Source organism: Poeciliopsis prolifica, unplaced genomic scaffold (genome assembly GCF_027474105.1).
Source record: "Poeciliopsis prolifica strain line A6 unplaced genomic scaffold, Auburn_PproV2 SCAFFOLD043, whole genome shotgun sequence".
NCBI classification, from domain to species: Eukaryota; Metazoa; Chordata; class Actinopteri; order Cyprinodontiformes; family Poeciliidae; genus Poeciliopsis; species Poeciliopsis prolifica.
Genome location: NW_026562418.1, coordinates 735,665 through 761,046, shown reverse-complemented (window position 1 = coordinate 761,046; position 25,382 = coordinate 735,665). Strand labels below are relative to the sequence as shown.

Sequence of the window (25,382 nt, the reverse complement as noted above, 5' to 3'; positions counted from 1 at the left end):
TTTTCTTCTTTATACCTTCATTCACACCTGACTGACAGCTTGCAGCTTCAGGTGAGAGGTGGGGAAGCAGGAAACTGGACATTTGAAGACAATGATGTACCTTAAAACCAGCCTTTGCCTATCATAGAAAAGTATGCAAGCTGTATATTTAGGAGGATTAGATATGTAATGTCTTCAATTTTTTTTCTGTATTTATCACCACAAACTAGTGTGCTCCAGGGATTTAGCCATGTAGTTATTGTTTCCATGCAGGTTTCTGTGCCGCATTGGTGAGCACTACACGAGAGCGGGACTGAAGATGCTCTGTTGTCAGTGTTGCCATGCATCACCCAGGCCTTACTCATCCTCTCTCATCCGGCCGCCCACCTCCACCACGCCGCCTCCTGCACGCCACACACATATGCGGCTCACACACACACACATATCCATACACCCGTGTGCGCACAACCCCCACCCTGACACGGCCATCCCCTCATCACCCACAGACTTCTCCCCTCTCTCTGTTCCAGGGGGCTCATGGGAAACCTCCTGAAAGTGCTGGCTTGTGCCGAACTTGAGCATGGGCCAATAGTTTTCCTTGACTTTGAACGTGAGACCATCAGCTTCTTATTTTGAGTTATCCTTTTGTCTTTGTTGCCTTTCCCTTTTATTTTGACACCATTCCATCCGCCTTAGCTAACCATCGTACCATCTCTACTTCCTGGTTTTCTGCCCCTCTGTTCTGTTTCCCCTCACACTTTGTCTTTTAATTTCACGGACTGGCATTTTTGAATCATTTGGGTTCTTTGGAGAGAATCCCTCAATAGAAGGAACTGCTATAAGATGGGAAGTAATACACTTTGACCATCACAGACAGAAAGATGAGAACTAATAAACAGCAAATGTCAGTCCTGCGTGGGTTTTCTGTTGCTCGCCGATGACAATGTTGCAATCTGTCGTCATCCGAGTACATCCTCCTCGTCCTCCTCATCTTCTCCTCATCTCCTGGTGGATGTCGAGTCTTACTGCGTGCTTGCTTTCCACTAATGCGGGTGTATGTGAGTGTGATGAAGAGGCTGAGAAAGAGAATGACTGTGGAGAAAACTGTTGTGAATACAATCACTCGTGCTCCTTCTTCCCCCACTTTAGAGGCTGCAGTGCAAAAATCATCCATCCTAACAAGATCTTTGACGCCTTAGAGTTGATTGAAATCAAACAGACTGCAAAGTTATTTCCATTCTCACTGATCAAATATCAGCTTTCTTCTTTATTGGTTATTAATTATATTACCTGCTAGAAACTTGACGGGACCAAAGAGCCTGTTAGGGTGGAAAAAGTATTTTCCTCTTTAAAGATCGTATCTGTTTTTTATTTATTTATTTATTTTTTTTGGCTACATTTAAATATTTCAGCTCAAGCTAGTTTTAATAATATCATGAAAAGCTCAATAATGCAGTTTTCAAACCAAGTATTTCATTCGTTACGGGGGTAAAGCTATTCAAGCCAACCTGGTCCCGTGTGAAAGTGTATTTGCTTCAACTAGCCATCAACTACCTGTAGTTTTCCACCGTTTGGTGGAGCAGAAACGGCGCTTTGTCTGTGAAATATTACTACCAGTAGCACGTAGCGGCGGCTCAATAGCAAGAGCAGAACCACCTCCAGCTCCAGGACTTGAATTATTTTCCAGGTTATTTGTTTAGCCTTCTGATCGTGATCCTGATCTGGGAGAGTGTTGGTAGTTGTGCGCTGCTGTACCTGCTGTCTGGCCGCTCTGGATGTCATTTTTTCCTTACGTTGAGCTTTGATGTAGCCAAGTGCTTTATATGTCATATTAGATTCATCCTGTTGATGCATTGTGACGCGCTTCACCCCCGAGGTAATTTTCCGCCGCAACACACAAACGTCCCCATTCACTCTGAGAGCATTAGAGTTCCTCACGACAGGATTTGTTGCTGCGCGCAGGCTGCGAGGTGAGATACAGGCGATCACTTTGGTGATCGGCAACAAGAGACAGTGATCGGTGATCACCGATCATACACTTCTTCACAGAAATTGGCCGATTATGATCGGTGGCCAATTAATCAGCCAAAAAGAAAAAAAAATCAACTGGGCACACACATCGTCCAACCAGACATAGACCTATACACATATTTGGTTTTCAAACTCCACTGAAGTTTATTTCACATTTCAGGTTGCAACAAAACACGCTACAAACCATCTTTACAGTGAAACACTTTTGTGCAACTGTTTCTTTTTGCTGGCGGGCTTTGGATCATTGCTCTGCTGAAAAACCCAAGTCCGCTTGCACTCAAGGTCACAGACTGATGGTCAGACTTTCTGATTCAGGATTTTTCTGCTAGAGAGCAGCATTTATGGTTTCATCTATCAGAGCAGGTCCTCCAGCAGCAGAGCAGCCATGGACCTTGTTTGACTGTGGGAACGATGTTCTCTGAAATGCTGTTAGCTTTAAACACAACTTCCAGAAAGTTCAGCTTTTGTCTCATCAGTCTACAAAATATTTTTCTGAAGGATTTTGGGGATCACCAGGTTTTTTTTGTGCCAAATAAGCCTGGAAAGTGTTTGGCCAAAACCCTCCAAAGAGACGTAAAAGACTCAAGGCCTGTTGTCACTTGATAGCAGTTGTTACCACCAAACGTCGCATAACAGCTTAGAGGCTTTTCACACGGGTTCAGGTTGGCTTGGCTCGCTTTTGTCCTCATTTTCTCAGATTATCCTAGTCTGATATTGAAATTTACTTGACCTGAAACGTTGCAAGTGCGTCATAGTGCTGGGGAGCGGGGAGGCAAATACTTTCTCACTGTATTTGCACTGTGTCCATTCATATCCTGCCCTTTCCTTGCCACCTTCCCCCCCTTTAACAGCTGTCTTCCTCCTTCTTCTCCTCCCTCGCCAGCTATACGTTAGAGCAGGAGCTCACTGCTGCTGGCGTGAAACGTCAAACTGTCAAATACGCTGAATCCCCCCCCCTCCCGTTTCATTATGCATGTGATTCACTCGACTTCAAAAGCAAAAACGAATGAGTCAGAGTAGGGAATGGCAGCTTTAGAGAACCTTACCCCCCCACGATCCCTCCTCATCCACCTCTGTGCCATCTGTGAGCTCTCTCTCTCTCTCTCTCTCTCTCTGTTTGTTTCTTTCTCTCTCTCAAATCGGGAGATGCACTCACCTCTGTCACACAAGTCTGGTTTGAGCCGACCTTTGTTTGAAAAGTTAACTACAGGGCTGTGTTTGAATGCCTTCAGGCGACATTTTGTGGACAGCTTTTTAAAATTTTAATCACGACAACATAATGCTTAAAAATGAACATTTTAGAATTTTATTATTATTTTGTTTTTTTCACCATAACGATACACAAAACTGGGTTTTCAAAGCCAAACCAACAGGGAGAGAGATTAGAGTTTACATGTGAATTTAAAATGACACACAAAAAATTAGCACAATGAATTTCAGGAGTAACTCTGTTGACAGGTATGCATGTTCTGTTTCTTGGTAACACGCACACACACACACACACACACACACACACACACACACACACACACACCCCCACACACACACACACAGGTACACACACCTACTAAGGCATGCCACTCGGTTTTACTGACATCATGGGGATTCCTTCACACGTCTACATCCCAGAATAGCACATGACCCAAACTCTTGAAGCACTTTCATCCCCAAAGCTACCTGAATGACCCAAACCAAGAACTTCTGGGTTCTGGAACTGAATAAAAGGATGTATAATTTCATACATAGATCTCTCTTCTGCTTTTGTTTCCTAAGTTTGGTAAAATAGTCACAACAGTAAATTGTCTGCGAAAAAGAAAAAAAACATGATTAATACATGAATAATCATGATAACTGAATATGAATTAAAAATAATAGTGGATAAATAGCTTAAGACCAAATGCAAAAATTAAATCATATACAAATCTATTAATCTCATGTTAAATAAATAAAAAATATTACTTTTTATTTAAGTATTTATGTCAGCTGGAGTTATGCAGAACAGAGCTGATCGTTGCTATGGAAACGATCAGAAGCAAGACGTTGCGGCTGAAGTCCAGTGAGGTCACTGATGAGGTCACTGATGAGGTCACTGATGACATTTACATCACAATAGATCAAAGAGGTTCTGATCCTTAAATGATTGAATCTGAAAGCATCAGCCAGATGAAGATACTGGAGCATCAGAGTAGAGCATCATAATTACACAGCAGTCATGTTTGGCCTAGCTAAAGCATTCGTCCCTTTTCTCATCCCCCTCGGTTGGGGAATTGGCTACGCGGTCACCACCAGCATGCAGAAGCTCACGGACCAGTACTTTTCCGGGAAGGATTCGAAAGAAAACGCCGATCAACGTGGAGAGGAGGATTTGCTCTGGAAGGGTCCAACACCCACTTCCACAGAAAAGACCGACCCGGAGGGGGAGGTTTGTCGTGAAGTGGGTGTGAGTGGGACCTCGGCCTCTATCCCCTCAAGGACCGTCCGTACAGAGGACAACACCACTGCCTCTGAGCAAACCTGCCCGGCTGGGGAGGTTTGCTCAGAGCAGAACACCGGTGTGGTGGACTCCGTACCAGACAGTCCTGAGGGGGTTCCGACTGTCGACGAACAAACTGACCCGGCGGGAGAAGTTTGTTCAGAGACGGCGGAAGATGAGGGCGAGGGCGCGGTTGTAGAGAAGTCTCCCCCGGCTGGGGAAGACTTGTCTGCGACTGACCTCGCGGCCAAAGCTGTGGCTGAAGCCACAGAGAAAGCTTTGGTTTCGCTGGTCCCATCGCTGGCCCTTCCTTTAAATTCTCCTCTTCGCTCGTCTTATACAAGAACTTTTCCATTAAGATATTCCCTGGCCGAGGAAGATAGTTTGGCTCAAAATACTCTGTCTGCAACAATTTCCGTTGGCCTTGAGATCGATTGTCCCCTGGACACGAAAAAAGAAGAAGAAGTCGGCTCAGATTTCCCAGGGACAGAGGGGACGGCATTGGTGGGCCATGGACTAGGACGATGGACTCCGCTACAGCTGGGTGGACGCTGCTCTCCAGAGCGTCCTGAACCTGGGCGTCACACGGAGGTGTCTCGCTCAGGAAAAGGACTTTCTGGAGGCTTCGTCCATCCCCAGTTGGACGAGGCTCATCCTCTCTGCGGTCCGTGACCCCAGCAAACATTTTCGTCCGGAGGACCTTTCCCGGTGTTGATGGAGCTGAGGGAGAGGTGTCAGCCATCGGACCTGGGAAGGGACTTGGATATAAAATGTTTGTTGGAGTCATCCATGGTCTGGCTGGACGCTTTCGGCAGTGCCACAGATAGAGAGTTGTACAACAACAACTTTTGCTCTGTCTGTGGCACTATGTTTCTTGAGCTGCTAAACAACGGCTCCCTGCTCTCCCTACCACCGGTGAGATTTCCAGCCAGCATTGCAACGCTCTTGTACTACTGGCTGGATGTGGAAACGCCGTTGTTCAGTGTGCGAGTCGGCCTTGGAGAGAAAGCACTGCCTTACTAACAATAAGGTCCTAGTGTTTTTCCTCCACAGGCTGACCAGGAAACACCGGATAGTTTCCAGTCAGGTCGTGGATGTGCCGGCCAAATGCAAAGGTGGTACTGAAAGGTACCACCTGTCTTCCGTTGTTTGTGGGGGATCAGAGCCGACCCACTTCTACACTTATGTAGTAAAAGGGGGACAAATCACCAAGGCCACAAACCAGAATTTCTGCAGTGTGGACTTCACTGACTGCACTGAAGACATTTCCACGAATGGATTCATTTTTATTTACGAGAAATTGTAACATCTGTGACAGTTATACGGCCCTTCGTCCAGAAGATGATGAAGGTGCCTTTGGAGATATTAAATTCAAAAGAAGAAAAACATCCCAGAAGACCTAACATTTATGGGACAGGGAAGACCACTCGGAGGGAGGACCAATCGGAGGGAGGACCACTCGGAGGGAGGACCACTCGGAGGGAGGACCAATCGGAGGGAGGACCACTCGGGAGGACCACTCGGAGGGAGGACCACTCAGAGGGAGGACCAATCGGAGGGAGGACCACTCGGGAGGACCACTAGGAGGCGAGGACACGGAGGGAGGACCAATAGGAGGCGAGGACACGGAGGGAGGACCAGTAGGAGGCGAGGACCCGGAGGGAGGACATATATAAATATACACATATAAATAGCAAACAGCGAACCCTCGTTTAGTTCCAAAAAGAACATGCAAAAGGTGAAATCCGCGATATTCATTATGGGGTATTTTATCATGGATATTATGAAAACAAAACCTTTTTACAGACGCAAGCATTTGTTTAACAAATAAAAGTAGTGAATAAACGTACTGTAAAATGAATCATCAATACAAACCGGAGGCTTCAAATTGCGAAGATCAGAACCGAACCACCGCGACCAGAGTCTTTGGATTGGAACGGGAGAAAATGCAAAATGATTATGAAAACACAATACAAAGTGCAGAAGGACAAATAGAGAATCGCGTGTTGCAGCTGCATCGTGTCTCCGCTTTGTCGCGGTTTTTTCTTCCAAAGCCTGCGGTGCAGGTGAGTTTTTTTGTGAGAAGAATAAAGTGATTGGTAGTTTTTTTCTTTGCAAACGTAAATTTGGCAAGCTGTTTTACATACGTGTTCATATTAAAATGCAACATTATTGACACACATGTAGCGAAGAAGCCAATCAGAATGCAGAACACATTGCACGATTAAAATCCGTGAAGCAGCGACACCGTGAAACGCATTATGAGGGTTCACTGTATGAATAAATATGATATTCATACACACGCACACACACACACACACACACACACACACACACACACACACACACACACACACACGCACACACACACACACACACACACACACACACACACATATATATATAGGCTGTATAAATAAATAAAATATATATATATATATATATATATATATATATATATATATATATATATATATAATATAAATTCACGGTATATATATATATATATATATATATATATATATATATAAATTTATATATATATATATTTATATATATATATATATGGATCCATATATATATATATAGATCCATATATACATATTTATTATTTTATATATATATATATATATATATATATATATATATATATATATAAAATAATAAATATACAAATAGATTTATCTATCTATCTATCTATCTATCTATCTATCTATCTATCTATCTATCTATCTATCTATCTATCTATCTATCTATCTATCTATCTATCTATCTATCTATCTATCTATCTATCTATCTATCTATCTATCTATCTATCTATATTGTGTGTGTGTGTCACAACAGACAATAACCACGCTGGAGCCCCCCCCCCCAACACACACACACACACACACACACACCCTCACACACACAGACACACACACACAAAAACAGCCAATCACATGGCAGCGGCTCACCTACATCCCTAAAACAGATACCTGCACATCATCACAAATCACGACCGGATTTTTCCAGCATCAGCTCCACTGATCCACTGCTGCAACCTCTAAGGTTACTCAGCTACTACAAGATTGGGGATTTTTTTTTTTTTTCCCCATTAAATTAATAACAAAAAAAATTATGACAGGAACAGGATTATTCCGATCCGACACACAGGATGAAAGAGAACAAAACTGGGTCTGTTCAGATGATGATATCCCAAACTTGATTATCTGATGGAAAGATTAAAATGGAGTTTTCTGGCACAACAAATCAACGAGGAGTGAGTCTGTAGGGCAGGAGGAAACAACAAGTTTTACCTCAGCTAAACCAACAAACACACTTCGCTTACAAGAGGGATTCCTGTTCCTCCCGTTTAGGTCTTGAGATTGGTTTGTTATCGCTCCCTAATTAACACCTAGTTAAGACGGCATGTTGTTTATCCGGAGAATAAAGGCGGCTGTAATGAGGCGTTATAAAAATAGCAAAGGTTGGGGCGCTTAATATTGCAGCCGGTGTGCGCATGAGGACGGCAAATTTCCCATGATTGCTGGGTCTCGGCAGGGCGGGAACACATTCCCACCAGCGGCGCGCACTTGTTCAATTGATCTGATGGCGCCTGTCAGTCAATTCAGTGGGTTTGTCGCAATTTGTCCTGAAGTAAACTGTAAAACACCCCTGACCTGGAGGACGACGTTTTTGGGTCCACCAGGCGCTGCGGTCTGGCTACATTTGATGATTGTTTGCTATTAAATGCGCTGTAGTCATAGAGATTTGGTGGAAAATAATCAAAAATAAATGTTAAAAGTTGCCAGTGGGAAACATGCAGAAGGCAGCTTTACACAGAGCATTTAGAAGGCGGAATGGACTTTATTATTTATTTATGTTCCACAAATTGTGCTGGAAAGAGATGTCTGAGTGGGACAGACAACCAGCCAGACTGCTGACAATAAAATTACATTAAAAACAAAATGAAAAACACAATGAATAGACTTTTGTGTGCTTAGCACACAAAAATGCATTTCAACAGACACCTGAAAACCATCAGTAGCCATCAATACTTACTTCTGCTGATGGCTGATTGGCTTATGAGCAAAGAAAAAAAACAACAAATTCACGCAATTATTTTTTGACATGAGCAAAAATGATCTAATCTGGTGAGCATTTGGTCTGAACCCGTAAATGGACCTGGGCCCAGCGTCTGTCTTTTTTTTTTCCATCCCATCGCCATCAGAAAGAAAACACCGCCACGGCTCTCTGAACAGTGACAAATACAGAAATCCCATTTCATTTTTAAGCAGAATTGGTTCAGACCTGGACCGGTTCAGAGTCAGAGCCTTTTTTCACATGTCAGACCGGTTCATGATCCCAACCCGACCCGAAGCTGCCCTGTGTGTAAACCTTTGGGTGACTGTTTTGATCTGGAGCCTTAGATTTGGTCCAGATCTTGGTGCTGGAGGTTTTATCAGTCTGCAAACAAACACAGAGAGATGTCCGTCCTGTCTGTCCGCGAGACCAGCGGACAGACACTCCCTCACATCACAGACACAGACAAAAAACCCAAATGGTACCTTTTAGAATTGAATTGTATGTCTTTGTTTTGTAATTCAAACCTGTGCACCTGATTCTCATTCCTAAAATTCATCCAAGTTGTTTGTTCAAACGGAAAAGTTCAAATGAACCATTCAGAGCCCCTAACGAACAGGAAAATTAAGCCTAACCAGATGAGGCTCTGTGCCAAAGAACAGAGCAGCTCTGGATATTTTCTTCCTCTAGCAACGAACCTTAAAGGCAAAAAAATAAAATAAATCTGCATCAGTCCACAAAATTGTCAGATAGCGATAAAAGTGGTAAAAAAAAAAAAAAAAGAAGTATAAGATAATTACATGGATTAGAGGAATGGACACTTCAGACATATTTTCAATTCAGCCTCCCGGAAATTATAATTCAGATAAATGAGTGCGATTCACTCCGTTTGGTTTGCAGTGAGACCTGACTGTGTGACGGAGGGCCTCCCCAACTAACCTCTTGACACGACTTCAGTAAGAAGTCAGTGAGTGACTCTTTAACTCCCAGACCAAATATAAACCTCGATTTGATGAAGTTCTGCAGCCACAGAGAGACAAAGAGAGAGAGAGAAAACTTTTTTTCCTCGACCTTCTAGGATAATTTTCGCTCTTCCTTCCTTATAACCTCCTTCTGTCCTCTTTTTTTTGCCCCCTTCTCTCGCTCTTGGTCTTCTTTCTGTGAATACGTTTATCCCTCCTGTCTGCCTTACATCACCTTCCTCACCCCCCCCGATCAGATGCCCAGCCCACCGAGGCGGAGACGGCCGTGTGGAACCAAGTCAGCGCCGTGCTGGAGGAGGCTCACGGGATCCTGGCCGAGCTGCAGTCCTACAACGGCGCGGGGCAGGAGATACGAGAGGTGAAGCGCATCACATACGGAGATGACAGATGCAAATATCCGAGTGAAGGTGTTTAAAAAACACCAAGAACACAAAAGGTTTGGAGCTTTGAGGTGTTTGGATTTTATGCAAAGTCAGGATTCCCCACAGACTGTCATAAGCCTGACGGGCCACCTGGCTAAGTATATTTACTTTAGTTTTCTTTTTCATGTTTGCCTTTCAAAGACTTTACCATTGGTCCGCAGGCATTGTTAATAATGTCTATCAACTGCACATCAGTGATAATTTAAAATTCTCTTTCAACTTTAAACCCAGTAGGCCTCTGAATGATTGTCCTAGCGCCCCCTACCTCCAGGCTTAACAGGTTTTCTAGGGTAAACTGTGAAAGTGAATCGATATTACTTTGTAAAATCACTCATCGCTGCCAATGATAGTATTTGGGGCGTCTCTCTACCAGCTTTGAACACTGAGTTCGTTCTGCGTTGCAAACTGTGGAAATCTCAGGCAAACTGGATGGACGGCCTCGTTGAACATTGATTTCAAATCACAGATTCTCAATTGCATGCAGGGCTGAAATTAAACTAAACCGTTACCTGTGGTTTAAGCTATAACATAAAGCTAGCTCAATGTTTTTCTGCTTTAATATGGAAAAAAAGGTTCAATCATTTTCCGTTTTAATATTTATATATATGTATTTCCTTTCAGTTTCAAAACAACATTTTTTGGCCCCAGTTCATGTCTGTAGTTCTCAGATATTCTTGGATCTGAAGCTTTCTGTTGGACTCCTGGCTAAATGTTTCACAGTAGATACTTTCAGGGTTTATTCTCAGTTTTTGGTCCTCAAATGCTACATGAAGGCCAGAAAGATCTATTTTGGACTCGTCTGACGGAACGCCTTTTCCCTCGTTTTCTGTATCCACTTTGAGTATCTTCTACAACCCAACCCGTTTTAATCTTCACAACCTTTCACTGTCGTCTTCCTCGGTCTTCTTGATGCTATTTGTCGTTTGCTGATGTTCTCCAAAGATCTACACACAAGTGGGCTGCAGATGCTCTTAAATAAATGCAATATTTTCCTTCTACTTCCCAACTTTTCTCTACTTTTGTGTTGCATAACCCTAACATAGGAGATACATTGAATTTAGTTGTGATATAAAATAAATGTAGAGGGGTTTATGGGGTGTGACTTCCTCTGGTAGAAACTCTACATCGGGCGTCAACATCTATCAAAAGTTTTCTGCTGACAACTTTCTTCTTCGAACTTCAGCTACAAACGCTGAATCATTTCTGCTCTTTGCTGACAGAGACCTTGGAGGAATACGTTCAACCACAAAAATCCATCAGTCCGTGTTTCGCCGGGTCGGGTCGCAGCGACAGGGTTGCTGCTTCATACAAATACAGTTGGAACAATACCAAAAGAAATGAATTTTAGATTAAAAATAATAATTGTGTATTTTTTATGAGAAATGGATTGACACATCACCTTGTAGCCAAAATAGCTCCAGGATTTCCCTGGGAGTTGATTGGTTTAGTGCAGCTAACTCAGTCACTTAGCTGGATTCGTTGGGAGTCTCCCAATATCGCTGCATCTCAGTGGTATTGCAAACTTCATTTGCATCCTGCTAGACCTCCGTATGTGATGCTGTGCTAATTACCCTAAAGGCAGAACAGAAATATGTTTCTTTCATGTGAAATACAGCTGAAAGGTGTAGCTATGAAGAAGTTGAAGCAGCTTCTGTTTTCCTGCTGCCGTCCTGCAGGCCATCCAGAACCCGGGCGACCTGGCGCTGCAGGAGAAGGCCTGGAACGCCGTCTGCCCCCTGGTGGCCAAGCTGAAGAGGTTCTACGAGTTCTCCCTCCGACTGGGTGAGACGTTTATCTTCTGCCTGGAAAAAAGAAAGAAAGAAAAGTCATCTCAGCGTATCGCAGAACACCAAAAAGTAGATTTATGAAACACACAAACATACAACTCATATTAGTTCCAGTACATGTTACTTACAAATATAAATTAGCAAACTAATAATAAAGAAAACCTCAATCTTTCTGATTGTTTCTTTTCTGTCTTGCTGCAGCAGCTGGCTGTGCTGCAGTTTTACCTCTATCATGTAAATAAACAAGAACAAAGGTTGAGTTTTACTCTTGGCTCCTGCAAAAGTTTACATCCACATTCATGTTACAAAAATTAGGGCACTCTACACCAGCATGTGTGTTTTTGTAATGTACTTGGATGTTTCAGAACAATTGCAAACAATATCGTGCAGAAATGTAAACGGGAGGAAATACTTTTGAAATTTTATTTTTTTAGTATAAATAGTTCATTTCTATACGAGACATAAATCGGAACACCTTTACTCCAGCTTCAAAAAGACCAAAGTTATGATGTTTCGCTTCAGTTGCATGCAAAGTTTAAACCTTGAACGTCTGCAAATCGAAAAAGCCGTCTGAGAGAGGACTATGGAAGAGCATAAGTCTGGCAAATAGGTCTCAAAATCATTGGAAATGAGCCACTCCGACATTTGGAAAATAGTCTACAAGCAGAACACATCCAGAAGAGCATCCTGAGAGCAGAGGGCAAGAGGCTGAAGGAAGTCTCCAAAAACCCAGAATGTCATCATGGGACCTGCAGCAGAATCTACCGGATTTCAGCACCAGTTGAATTTTAATGACATGAGTGCAAACAAATGTGAAACCAGTTGTAAAAAAAAAGAAAAAGAAGAAAAGTTAAAGAAAAAGCAGAACTGAAACCTTTGACATTTAAATGACCCGAAACATACCAGTAAATCCACCGAGGAGAGACTGGAAACTAAGGTGCTGGTCCGAATCAACGTCTGGGTCGGTCTGACTGGAAATGGGGATTTACATGTGAGAGCTGAAAGCCAGGAGCTAGTTCAACTTTCCTCTCTGCAAAAACAGTGAGGAACTTGCAAAGGTTGTTTTTTTTCTCCTGGTTTCTAGTGTAAATATCTTCCTACACTTGGAATAAACTAACTCTAAAGTAGCTTTTCAGAGAGATACAGGAGCTTGTCGTAAGTAAACAATTCCTTAAAATTGATGAGAAAGTTCTGGTTACACACTTACAATTAGAACATTTTCATCAATATTAAGGGTTTACTTAAAACAACCTCCTGTATCTTGCTGAAAAGTTATGTGTAAGTTAGTTTTGTCTTATATCAAGATGTTTGACCTGGAAACTGGACCAAAAATACTTGGTGAGATTTTGTGTTTTTGCAGAGAAACTGGTCGGTTTTGGGTGCAAAGTTGGAGCAGAAAACGACAAAATGGGAGAAATGATATATGCAAGAACCGCACTCATACAAACACACTAACTGCCTGATGCTTGAACAATGTTTGCCCCTGTAACATTTTAGACGTGTCCCCTCTCTACCACATATAACACTCCATGTTACATTTGTTTGAAATGCCAGGTCCGCTTAAGGAGAGGAACATCTGAAACTCACAGGAAACACAGAATCAAGATTTCAGATGTCAGAAGCGCCATGCAAAATTTTGTTTTGTTTTCCTCTTCAATCTGACAGTATTCCTATAAGCACTTGCCCGAAACGCAGCATCGTCCTCGCCAGGATCTCCGCAGCATCCTGCCCGATCCGCCAGGCAGCCGTTGCCAGGGAAACAGCTCCACACGGCCGTCAGGAGAGACGGGGAGAGTGAAGCAGAGTGAAGCAGAGTGAAGCAGAGTTCAGCCGCCGCCTCTGCTCTGCCTTCCAATAATACCTCCATTTCAGGGACTCACTGTTCTCAGCTTACCAGAAAGCGAGGGCCTGGCTAATAATTGATGAGGCTGTCATCAGACCTCAACCTTCCGCCATGACGGCGAGGGAAACAGACCGGATGATTCACGAAACGCAGGGTCCACCTCTCGCTTTCTGCATCCTGTGCTGGTTTTCTCTTTATTCCCCACTTTTTGGTTCCGTTGTGCAAAGCAGAGCGGCGCTTCACGCAGGATGGAGAGCAGGGGCTTCGTGGGTTTCTGCCCCGGCCCTTTGGATCGAAAACTGCTCTGCTGAATTAATAGAAGGCCGTTGTGCATTTTTAATGCGGCGGAAGAGACGCGGCCGCAGGAGGCTTCGCTTTTGATCCGTCCCGGCAGCAGGCGGCCTCCGAGGTCGGGGTCTGCTGTCGTGTTTGCCACTGGCAGCATCACCTGAGAAAGGGCGAGTCGAACGGCGTTCATTCAGTTACCGACCCGACAGGCAGAGAGACGCCGAGCCGCACAGCAGGAACACGCACAGCGTCTGCTTTTTATCGCTTTTTGTCACAAACCTTGATGTTTTTTGGGGGTTTTTTTACTATGTTTTCTGTAATACGTCAACACTAAGTAGTGTGTAATGAAGAAGGAAAACGCTGCTTTGGTTTGATTTTTCTGTAAAGACTAATCTGAAATGTATGGCCTGCATTTGCATTCAGCCCTTCTGGGTCTGTAGTTTGCAGAACCAACTCTTTTTTTTTTCCCAAGCACTTCATTTGTAAAGATTTTCAAGTACATATATGTCAAAGGACTCAAAAACATAAGGAGGAAAAACAAAAAATAACTGCCCCCCTCCAAAAAAAAAAGAAATGGAATCGTACAAAAGTAGACAAATTGTAAAATAACTAGGATAAATAAATGGTTCACATCTGTGTCACCTGCTCAGACTTAAGACTTTAGAGGGAGCGTCATTGCTCATTCAGGGTGGTACCAGAAAGTCCCTGTCTCAGTCTTTTGACCAGTACCAATACAGATACCGAAACTTTTTGTTATTCAAGTTTGACATGTGATCAGAATTTCTCCCCTTTAGGTGTTTTTGTGGGTTTGTCTTTAAATTATTTTGTTTCAAACCTGGGACAGAATTTGGACAAAGTTTTGATTTTGTGAGTGACTCCAAAATGCTTTAATAACATATGACCATAATAAACAAAGAATAAATAGAAAAACTAAACAAATGTGTGCATTTTTCCCCCAAGCAAAAGAAAAATGAAAAAAAAAACTCTCATAACTTGAGAGCAAATCAAAACAAAATCTTTTTTCTGACGCAGAGAATCTACAATATAAAAATAAACTAAAACTTTGAGATGGAATTTCAAACTAAAGCATCAGTCTTACATGCTAGTTGGAAAGATCTACTTTGGAGTTTCTGAGCAGTGTCCCACTTTTGCAGAGAACGCCCTGCGCAGCCTGCTGGAGGCGCTGACGAGCCCGCCCTACGCTCCCATGCAGCACCTGGAGCGAGAGCAGGCGCTGGCCAAGCAGTTTGCAGAGATTCTTCATTTCACGCTCAGCTTCGATGAACTAAAGGTCGGAAAGAGTCGCTTTTAGAACGAGTCCAGAACGTCTGACCTGCGTTTCGATTTAGTGACATTTCTTGTCGTGCAGATGACAAACCCGGCCATTCAGAATGACTTCAGCTACTACAGGAGAACTATAAGCAGGAACAGGCTGAATAACCAGCAGGTAAGATCAGAATAAAGCCCACTGAGGTAGAATGCCATCCATCCATTTTCTTCCACTTCATCCGGGGTCGGGTTGTGGGGGTAGCAGTTTCAGAAGTGAGGCCCAGACTTCCTTCTCTCCAGCCACTGGCATTCCCAGGCCAGCCAGGAGATATAGTCCCTTTAGCATGGCCTGAGTCTTCCCCAGGGCCTCCTCCCGGTGGGACGAGCCCAGATCACCTCACCAGATGCCCGAGCCACCTCAACTGGCTCCTCTCGACGTGAAGAATCCCCTCGAAGCCGTACAGAAGTCTGACTCCATCTCCTCTCCAAACTTGGTACTCCTTCTTCAGCCTGACAGCATCCCTCACCGAAGGCGTCCACCAAAGGGTTTGAGGGCTGCTGCCGCGACATGCTCTGACAACCTTGTGGCCGTAGCTCCAGTTAGCCGCCTCGACAATGGAGGCATTGGACATAATCCACTCAGACTCAATGTCCCTTCTTCCCCCAGAACGTGTTCAAAGTTCTGCCGGAGATGGGAGTTAAAGCTCCGCCTCGCAGAATGGGTTTACTTTATTAATAAGTCAGTATTCCATCTGAGAATTTAGTAATAATAACAAAGTCACAATCATAACCCGTCACCAAACTGTTACATTTCTTCCAGCTGGACGCAGAGAACGAGGTAAACAATGAGATGGCCAATCGGATGTCTCTGTTCTACGCCGAGGCGACACCGATGCTGAAGACCTTGAGTAACGCCACCACCAAGTTCGTTTCAGAGGTACGGTCCATCACAGGTCAAAGTTCATGTGACAACCCCTTTCAAACCCCCCAAAAAACACAAGTTAAGTGAGTAACAATGCTTTTGGTTATATTTTGTTTTTAATAAAAATATTCATATTTTACAAGCAAAAGAAACCAGTAAAGGCTAAATTTAATTCAGAGGTGTTTTGATGAGGCCAACATTTAAATTCAAGAGCTCGATCTTCTTGAACGTCTTGACCAGTAAAAAGTTTAGGGGAACACAGCAACCAAAAAAAAAAAAGAAAGAACATTATTTCTATAATTTTGTAGTTATTTATTTGATTTTACATTTAAATCTTCATTTAATAAGATGACTATGTCTTTCTATGACATTAACTAGACTCTCAGCAATTTTCAGGAGGGGGCCATAGCCTCCACTGGCCCACCTATGAGGGCCACTACTGGAAAAATGGACCAAGTATTGTGAAAACCAAGCACATTTTATGGACTTTCAGGACGTGATCACATAATAAATCAGTCAATTAAGTTTATTAGCACATTTCAGCAACAAGACAGTTTGAAGTGCTTTTCATCATAAAAACACAACAGGAGTAATAAAAACAAAACACATTAAACAATGGAGCAACCAGTAATCAATGTTACATTTTGTCAAGTGCTATCATCAAGATCATCAATATACATCAAATATGTTGATTATTTTTCTATCCATTATGGTTCAAAGCAGCTTTAATTGTCTACATTATTTTTAGTCTAGATTTAAGGCTAAGGAACGTTGTCCCTAATAAAAGCAGGTAGTTAAAAAAAAATCCTGTCTCATTGTGACCTTGCTTTTAACCCAACATTTGTTAGACATTATTCTGGATAAATGTTTACTTTGCTGATCTGGAAAACAGATCAGCAAAGGTTTTCTCTCCGATTGTCTTTTTCTTAAGAAAAAAACAAAACAAAAACAAAATAACAATATTAATCCGTGATTTTAAAAAGCTGCAGAGTCAGCTTCCTGATGGGAGACGCTGCAGAGCCTCATGCAAAATGCAGAGGACAGGCTGCTCACCCACATCTCTGCCAAGTGGCTTTCCACTTCATATTTTATTCTTTTGTGCGCTCTGTCTCCCCCTAGTGGTCAGTCGTTTCCGGATGTTTTTTGTTGTTCTACACATTAAAAATCCTGAAATTAACGCACTCTCTGGCTGTCTGTGCGCAGAACAAGACCCTGCCGATAGAGGACACCACAGACTGCCTGAGCACCATGGCGTGTGTGTGTCGTGTCATGCTAGAGACTCCGTGAGTGATTTATTTTATTTATTTATTCTTTCTTGATGCCACACATTTCTAATTTCTGATTAACAGCGTTTCAAAGCGAATAAGATAGACCATCTGAACTATAAGAAGCTGATCTAAAAGTTTCACGGATTCTAGATGTGAAACTCTATGCAGATGGATTTGTCTTTTGGTCTCTTCTTATCTGGTCGTCTTGGTTCTGCGCTGTCAAATATAGCTCACGCAACTTTGACTAGATTCCTTGTTAAGGTAAGCTGTATCAGCTTTGAAGTTCAAAACAGAATTTTTTCCTATTTTTTGTGGCCAAGTCATTCCTGTGAAAGATTTTCTTTCATCTAGTTAAATAAAAATTTAAATAAATAAATAAATAAGCTTTTGCTACAACTTTGGTTAAATTTACTGAACTAAATTTAGCAAAAAAATAGTAAACTAAAAATGTTATTTTAAAAAAAGTTGTCCCAACTTAATTACTTGACTTTTTACAGTTTTATTAAATTGACTTAACAGAAAATTTTACATTTTTATGCCTCTTATCTAAGTTAAATCAGCTCAGTTCATGTTTTGTTCAGATTTTTTTTAATTTTATTTCTACCTTAACATTGTTATTGGCATGAAATAATTGATACAACATTAAAGTGTTTACAAATTTCCGCCAAAAAAAAAAACTTTTCTAACTTTTGAAACATGCAGGCCTTTGGTTATGTTTTAATTTTTCTGCTCTTTAATCTGAATGCATTGCTTCCTTTCACGTTTCAAAAACACAAAATCTCACCAAGTGTTTTTGTCCAGTTTCTTGTGCAAATATCTTAGCACACTAGAAATAAGACAAAACTAACTTAAAACTGACTTACATGTAACTTTTCAACATAATGTACGCACTTGTTTTAAATCAATAATTCCTTACTATTGATCAAAAAACAATTTCAACTGGTGCATTATTTCACTCATGTGAAAAATGTCACTATGAGTGAAATAATCAGCCAGTGGAACTAGCACTTTTCCCACCAACATTAAGGAATGTAAAAAAGCTGAAAAGTTATTGAAAGTAAGTTGGCTTTGTTTCATTTCTCGAGAAACTAGAGCCGATGCTCGATGTCGCGTTCTTTTGCGGTACAGAAGCTGAGCCTCTCTGTGACGCTGTGTGTTGCAGGGAGTACCGCTGCCGGTTCACCAATACAGACACCATGCTGTTCTGCATGAGGGTGATGGTGGGCGTCATCATTCTCTACGACCACGTCCATCCCGTCGGAGCCTTCGCCAAGACCTCCAAAATTGACGTGAGTGCGCGCCCGGAGGGCTCGCGAAAACCTCGCGCATTTCATTGCGTTACGTGTTGAACTGCGATCAAGGAGCGCACCCAACACCTGAAAGAAGTGAAGGTGTTCAACGCAGATGTCTTAGCACACCTGAAATAAGACAAACCTAACTTCAGTGAGATACAGGAGGTTGTTCTAAGTCAGTAATTCCTTAATATTCATGAAAAGTACTGGTTCCATGAGCATTAGTTCGATTACAACAGGACAGTTTTCTCATGAGTGAACTAATCTGCCAATGGAGGCAGTTACTTTTAATTGCTTGAAGCAAGCTCCTATATCTTGCTGAAAATGTACTTGTAAGTTCATTTGTTCTTATCTCAAGATGTCTGCACCAGAAATTAGACCGATACTCGGTAAGCTCTTGTGTGTTTGCAGTGTGACTGATCGTGTTAGGGAGCCGGATTTAATCCTTCATGTTAAAATAGAAGGACTGGCCGGACGAGACCCAGAGGTCCACCATCTGCAAATCTGACTGGATCGTTAATAACAATAAACGTTTCTGCTAACATATCCATAATATACTGACATGTTAGCAGGCGTGTTTGGAGAGTGGAAAGAATTGAAATATTTGCTCCAACTAGTGGAAAACTCGCCGTCCGCCATCTTGTGAGAGAACCGCCTTCCACATGACAGCCCACAGTACTTGTTGCTATGGGAACGCCTCCTTGGATATGAGAAAAAATGTCCGAAAAGGGAAGCAAAAACGCCTGAAAATGAGCAAATGAACTGACTAAAATTTGAAATATTAAGAAAATATTAAAATCACAGAAATGCATCAACAAAACAAATCCCATAAAAAAAAAGAAAAAGAGAAGAAATAAAAAAAACCTGTTTAGTCGTCCTCAGGTTTCCACAGATTGCAGACGGGTAGACGTGGGGCGAGGTTGAGGCCGTGTTGTTGACCTTTAACCTGCTGTGCTCTGACGCTGTGTCGTCTCTGTTGGCTGGCAGATGAAGGGCTGCATCAAGGTGCTGAAAGAGCAGCCGTCCAACAGCGTGGAGGGACTTCTGAACGCACTACGGTGAGTACGGAGGCTGGGATGGACACACTTAACGTCTCACTGCAGGAGGATAATCTGTGACAGGGAAAAAAAAAGTCTAAGAGAAATGTTGTGCTTCATTTGAATAATACTTTGTTGGATCCTTTGCTGAGTTTTTTTGTTTGTTTTTTTAACAAAATCCTCTGTTCCACACTTATTCACACTCTTTCTACCAGTGAAATTAAAATCTGAGAATAGAAAACGTCTGGTACGACGCACAGGATCCACAACTCATTAACCACCATTACTGCTTAACTTCTGCTTTACGGTAAATAAAACCTCTATCCTCCACTGGCTGTAAGTCCAAAGCAGACTTTGGCTGCACCTATTTGTTAAATTTAAACATTTTCAAGGCAAAAATACCCCTCTGACCCGTATATTCTTTTTATTTTATTCTTTTGTTGAGAATACACTAAAAATAAGAGACGTAGAAACAACTGATTGGAAACAGAAATGTTTCCAATCAGTGTGCAGAAATTGTACGTATTCCCTTTATAACGGCGAACGCAGAAATTTTATTTTTTTTTTTTTAATATTTTGGATCGACAATGATCGAATTTTCCCTCCAAAATAGTTCCTGATTTAACCAGCTGCACATTCTGAATTATTGTCCAGCTGAAAGACCCCGAGACCAGCGATCTTGAGTTGCTTTTACTCAATATTATTAATAAGAATTATTATTATTACAATACGAAATGTCAAGCAATTTCAAAAAAATTCTAAACTGTACCTGAAAGTGTCTGTTTCAACTGGAGTTAGGTTTGTTGTGTTGACAAAAAAAAACCTCAAAACTATAATGGTTAAAAAAAGACTTTAGTTACACTTATTAATAATTACTACCATTAATTACTACCGCTTTTGGAAAATATTAAATTAAAAGTCGCCATTCTAATTTTCTTGTGCGTGAGGTTACGCGGACAGCGCTGCCATTTCAATTCAATGTTTTTTATGGGTATTATTTGCTTTATATAATTGTGAACCATTCCTTGTCATTTAGTGTGTGTCAGCTGTTTCTCTTTATTTCTACAGATGCTAATTAGCCCCTGTGGCTCCATCTAGCATACCTCCACGATCGCTTTGACGTTCTCCTGTTGGTTAATGTGCTCTGGCCCATTTTCGTTTCTCTCTCTGTCTCTCCTCTTTAGGTACACGACACGACATCTAAACGATGACAGCACCTCCAAACAAATCAGAGCCCTGCTGCAATGAAGGAACGCCAGAGGAGAGGGAGGAACGTCGGAGCGCACCTGCAGACGTGAGGGGGAGAAACAGACGCCAGAGGCTGAAACAGCTGTTTGTTTACAACGGACGGAGAGAAGCCTCTCTGGGTCTGGAGCAACCTGAAGAGAAGAAGAAGAGGAATTTAATTATATATATTATCAGCCGTCCATCATTCTGTCTCTCATTTTGTAAAGTAAGAGAACAAAAGAAGAAACCAGAAATGAAGATTATAGATATTTATTAAAAGAAGTGAAACAGTAAGCAGGATAACAGAAGAAGCTCTATTGGGGGGAGGCGGGGGGGGTAAAATTTAAAGGTCAGAACCGAAATGTGAGAATAGAATAGAGTTACGTGTTCCTGCTGTTAGTCAGACAAGTTTTGCACACTCCCCTTTTGAGAAAACAGCACCCGTCTTCTTACTGGTTCCTGGAAGCCTCCCCCGCCGTCGCCGCGGCCCCTCGGTTATCCCTCAGCTGCACTGATCCCCACGCGCAGGCGAAACGAAGCAATGTGATGGATCCACTCCGGAGATTTGCTTCTTGCCTCTCTGCCCTTTCTGCCCCCCACCCCACCACCACTATATCAGTACAGCTGTGGGCGACAGGATGAAAGGACCTGCATTTTTTTTGTCCTCCCCACCCCCTGAATTGCTTCATATCCATCCATCCATCCATCCATCCATCCATCCATCCATCCATCCATCCACCCGATTTGTAGTTTTTCTTTTGGCACAACATCCACTCTTGTAATGTTCCAGCACAAAAAAAAACCTTGTTAGGCTGTCTTCTCTCCATGGTGCTAATGTCGCTAAAGCTATGTCACCACTAGCTTCTTCGAAACAATGAAGCGAAACACACAAATGATCAAACAGTTTGGCAGATCAAAACCTACGCACCAATCATGGGAACCTACAGCACACTTCTTCACCTAGTGCCAAAAAGCTGTCGCTGATCATCTTTAATAAAACATAATAATAAAAGAAGAGATGACAGGCAGCTCCGCTTGGACTCTCAGCCCACATTCTCCCTTATTCCGTCACCAGAGTTCCTTCTTTTAGTGCGAAAAGCCTGGGGGCCAGCCACTCGGAAATAAAACTTTTAACAGCGACAAAAAAAAGTAATAATAATAAGGAGTGCTGTAATTTGGATGTTCATAGACCTTAGTCTGATTTAATTTATAATATATTTTCTATACAGGGATGTGTGCCCAATACATACATACACAGATGGCATGTTGTAAAAGTTCTGACAAGAGTGTGTAAATAAGGTGTTTCTATTCATTTTTAATTGTTCAGTGACGCTGACTTCGGGTTTGTGATGTCGCTCAGAATTACCATGCGTTTGGCTTGGACCATCGGACTTGCCGTAGTCATAGGTTTCAGAAATTCAGCTTCATTAAGGCGAATGAACCAGAGGGGAGGGGCTCTCCATTTGCTTGTTCTTTTTGTATATTTTGTGCAACAATAAACTTGTCATTTATTACATTCAAATGCTGACGTTGTGCGTTTGTGTGTCGCGTCTGGGACACGCCTGACTTCATTCCGCCTGCGTATGAAAGACAGATTACGTCATCAGTATTTTAACTTCTCTTCCGGCCACCATGTTTGTCGAATTTCAACTTCAGAGCCAAATGACGTGTTTCTGTGAGAAGCGACACACATTCACATATTTTGTGTGGCACGATAAACTGTGTCCCTGAAACATTGTTTAAACATCTACATTATTGTACTGTGGTTAAACTTTAGCGAGTATAGCGGGGCTTCAAGCTGCTTCCATTTTCTTAACCGTTACTTGTGAGCGCTACTTGCAAGCTAGGCTAACATTACGTAGCGAGCGAGCTAACTCTCACCCAAGAAGTCAATTCCCCGCAAAATATGAATTACTTGCAAACTGGGTAACATTGCATAGCTAGCTTTCTAACTCTCTTACCAGACGTTAAGTGATATAACCGCCGACAAAATATGAGCGACTTTTAAGCTAGGTAGCGTTGTGTAGCTAGCGTGCTAACTCTTAAGCAGAGTTACGAGCCGTACACTTCCCAACAAAATACAGACATTCGAGAAGTAGCTGATAGGCTGTTTTCAAAGTATTTTAATAAAATAAATCTGAAATGTGTGATAGGTATCTCCCCCTCCCCCCTTTGATAGCCAAATAAAATCCAATTGCTTTTGTAAGTCACCTTAGTCAGTCATTTAAATCTTATAATGAATACATGTTTTATTGAGGCCTCAGAGCTCTAACAGAGAACATTAGTGAACAAACTGGGCGAAAGTTACAAAAAGCTTCAAGATTTGGCTGTAAAGATCCATTAGATGTAATGGAGGACTGTCCAATCAGTAGTTTAGAGTTAAGAGAGGCAGGAAAATGTCCAGATCTATAAAAACCTGAACTGAAAGTTTGGGTAAATATACCATTAATGAGAACAGCCAGGACCAGGAAGCTAATCAGAGCTGATGGGCTGATAGCTTGAACTAAACAGAGGCCGGACCTGGAAGAAAACCTTTCATATTCTGCAAAACATCTGAGACTTGGGTTACCGTTAAGTTTGTAGCAGGATTACTACCCTGAACTCAGACAGACATTATTCTTCTCATCCGACAGCACAGAAGTCAGTAGCTGCACAAAGTTGGTCGAGTTACAACCTGAATGGTTTGTGTCTGTAATTTGGTTCCACAAAGCACTGGATCAGGACAACTGACTTCAAAAGTATGCCACACTTTTCAGATTTTTATGTGCCAGAAACATTTTAATGACTCAGTTTGGGTCTCAATCCAAGTCACATTGGGAGTTTGAGGTTTTAAAGTGACACAAATTCAAAATGATGAAAACTTTTGAAAGGAAAACACCAAAAAGCTTTTAATCGGACGTGAGTTATAAACTTCATTCACATTTAGACCCTAGTACCGATTTATTTCAATTTAAAAGCAAATGTTTTTTTGTTGTTTACTTATTTTCAACATTATGTTCAATTTGTTGGAGAATGTGCTGCACATTACCACAAGGGGGCAGCAAAAGATCGCTGTAAATGTGCATGCAAAGGCTCCACATCTAATAAATACATAACCCACTAACCTGCTTGATCTGTATCAACATACACAAACATAACAATCATGAGGATAAATATTTTCTCACGTCTTCCTGCATAAAAACAGTTTGACTTATGACAAATTTAGAATTAAAAACAGATTGTTTCACCCTTGGTTTTTTTTAAAATAAAGGTGAAATTCCTCTAAAGTATAATATCTTCAAGGCGTAAAGTTGGGGTTATAGTTAAAGTGGTCAGCAGGGATAAATGTAACAGAAAGTAGCAGGATTTAAAAAAACAAAACAGATTTAACCTGGAAATAAAAGACAAGAAGCTATTTGGGTGCAATCAAGATAAATACCCGTCGGTCTGTAGCTGCGTCCCAACTGCCATGTCGTAAATAGGGAACCATTGTCTCTGTTTACTTCCCTACTTTTACATTTGTAAAATAAAGCAGGGTGTTTATTATTGCTCAGTGAAGGCTGTTTGTTATAGCGTAGCAGGAGGCTTAACCAGGCAGGTTTCCTCTATACAGTTTAACCCTCATTTAAATGTTCTGGTTATTTCCTTTTGTCATGCTGCAGACACAAAAAAGAGGAAGCAAAACATGCAAATCCATTTTTCATTGTTGACTTTGGAGGGTCTTCAAGTGCAACAGCGACGTGTGCCGCTGTTTACTCAGCGAACAGAGGCAATACGAGCTGCGGCTTCAGTTCTTCCAACAGTCAAACATTATCTCTCATCACGCTGTAGTTCCTCTGAAATGCTTTGCAAATCCACCTCTTGCTTTGCTTTGTTGTCCTTCCTCCCTTCCGCGGGGGCAGCATGGACCTAAAAGACACCCGAAAAGAATCTAACTTAATCAGACCACAGCATGAGTCTGCCACCGCCATGCCTCAGTGTTTGAGTAAGGTGTACGTTTTTTGTGTGTCGTACTTTTTTTGTGGGTTGAACTTTTCAAGACAAAAGTTCAACCCGTTTTTGGAAACTTTTAGTACATTTTTGCGTCGTTTCGCTTGGCTCGGTTGTTTCGTACTCCCACCTTCCAGCCTGTCTGACAAACAGTATTGAAGATGGTCTTCAAAAGTCCCAACCAGCTAATGCCTTCTGTTCTGACATTGCTTCAGACCTCTTCTCATCTGAATCGTACATTAATGGTGAAAAAAGATAAAGAAACCAAAACTTTCTTTTCATCTCAAAACCACAACAGTGAGAGTCTACAGCAAGGCTGCATGCCGACACGCGTAGAGCCCGAAATATGTCGATGTGAGACCCAGGCCAGGTATAACGGGGCCCTTGTAATGGTCCTGAGAGGCCGTGGGCGAGCACACGCGTGTGCTCAACACTCCACTCCGCAGGCCGGCTACATCTTGTTGCACAACACGTTTAAAACATGAGTGAGCCGTGTGCTTTTTGTCTTTTTTATTTTTTTGCTAAAA

General features: G+C 42.0%; 1 protein-coding gene across 5 annotated transcripts in view; it reads left to right on the top strand.

Moving 5' to 3' along the window:
• The window catches only part of fam49al (family with sequence similarity 49 member A, like), a 40,768-nt gene extending 18,360 nt beyond the window's left edge, over positions 1-22,408 (top strand). For 3 of the 5 annotated variants that reach the window (XM_055055833.1, XM_055055834.1, XM_055055835.1), the window contains 9 exons: positions 9,768-9,889; positions 11,630-11,735; positions 15,026-15,162; positions 15,241-15,318; positions 15,961-16,077; positions 17,266-17,345; positions 18,493-18,619; positions 19,610-19,680; positions 20,844-22,408. In XM_055055833.1, the coding sequence (XP_054911808.1) occupies positions 9,768-9,889; positions 11,630-11,735; positions 15,026-15,162; positions 15,241-15,318; positions 15,961-16,077; positions 17,266-17,345; positions 18,493-18,619; positions 19,610-19,680; positions 20,844-20,907 (902 nt within the window). In that variant the 3' untranslated portion in view covers positions 20,908-22,408. Of the gene's footprint in view, positions 1-509; positions 590-9,767; positions 9,890-11,629; positions 11,736-15,025; positions 15,163-15,240; positions 15,319-15,960; positions 16,078-17,265; positions 17,346-18,492; positions 18,620-19,609; positions 19,681-20,843 lie in introns of all 5 variants that reach the window. The other 2 variants (XM_055055832.1, XM_055055831.1) reach the window with 1 other exon arrangement.
• Positions 22,409-25,382: the final 2,974 nt, after the last annotated feature.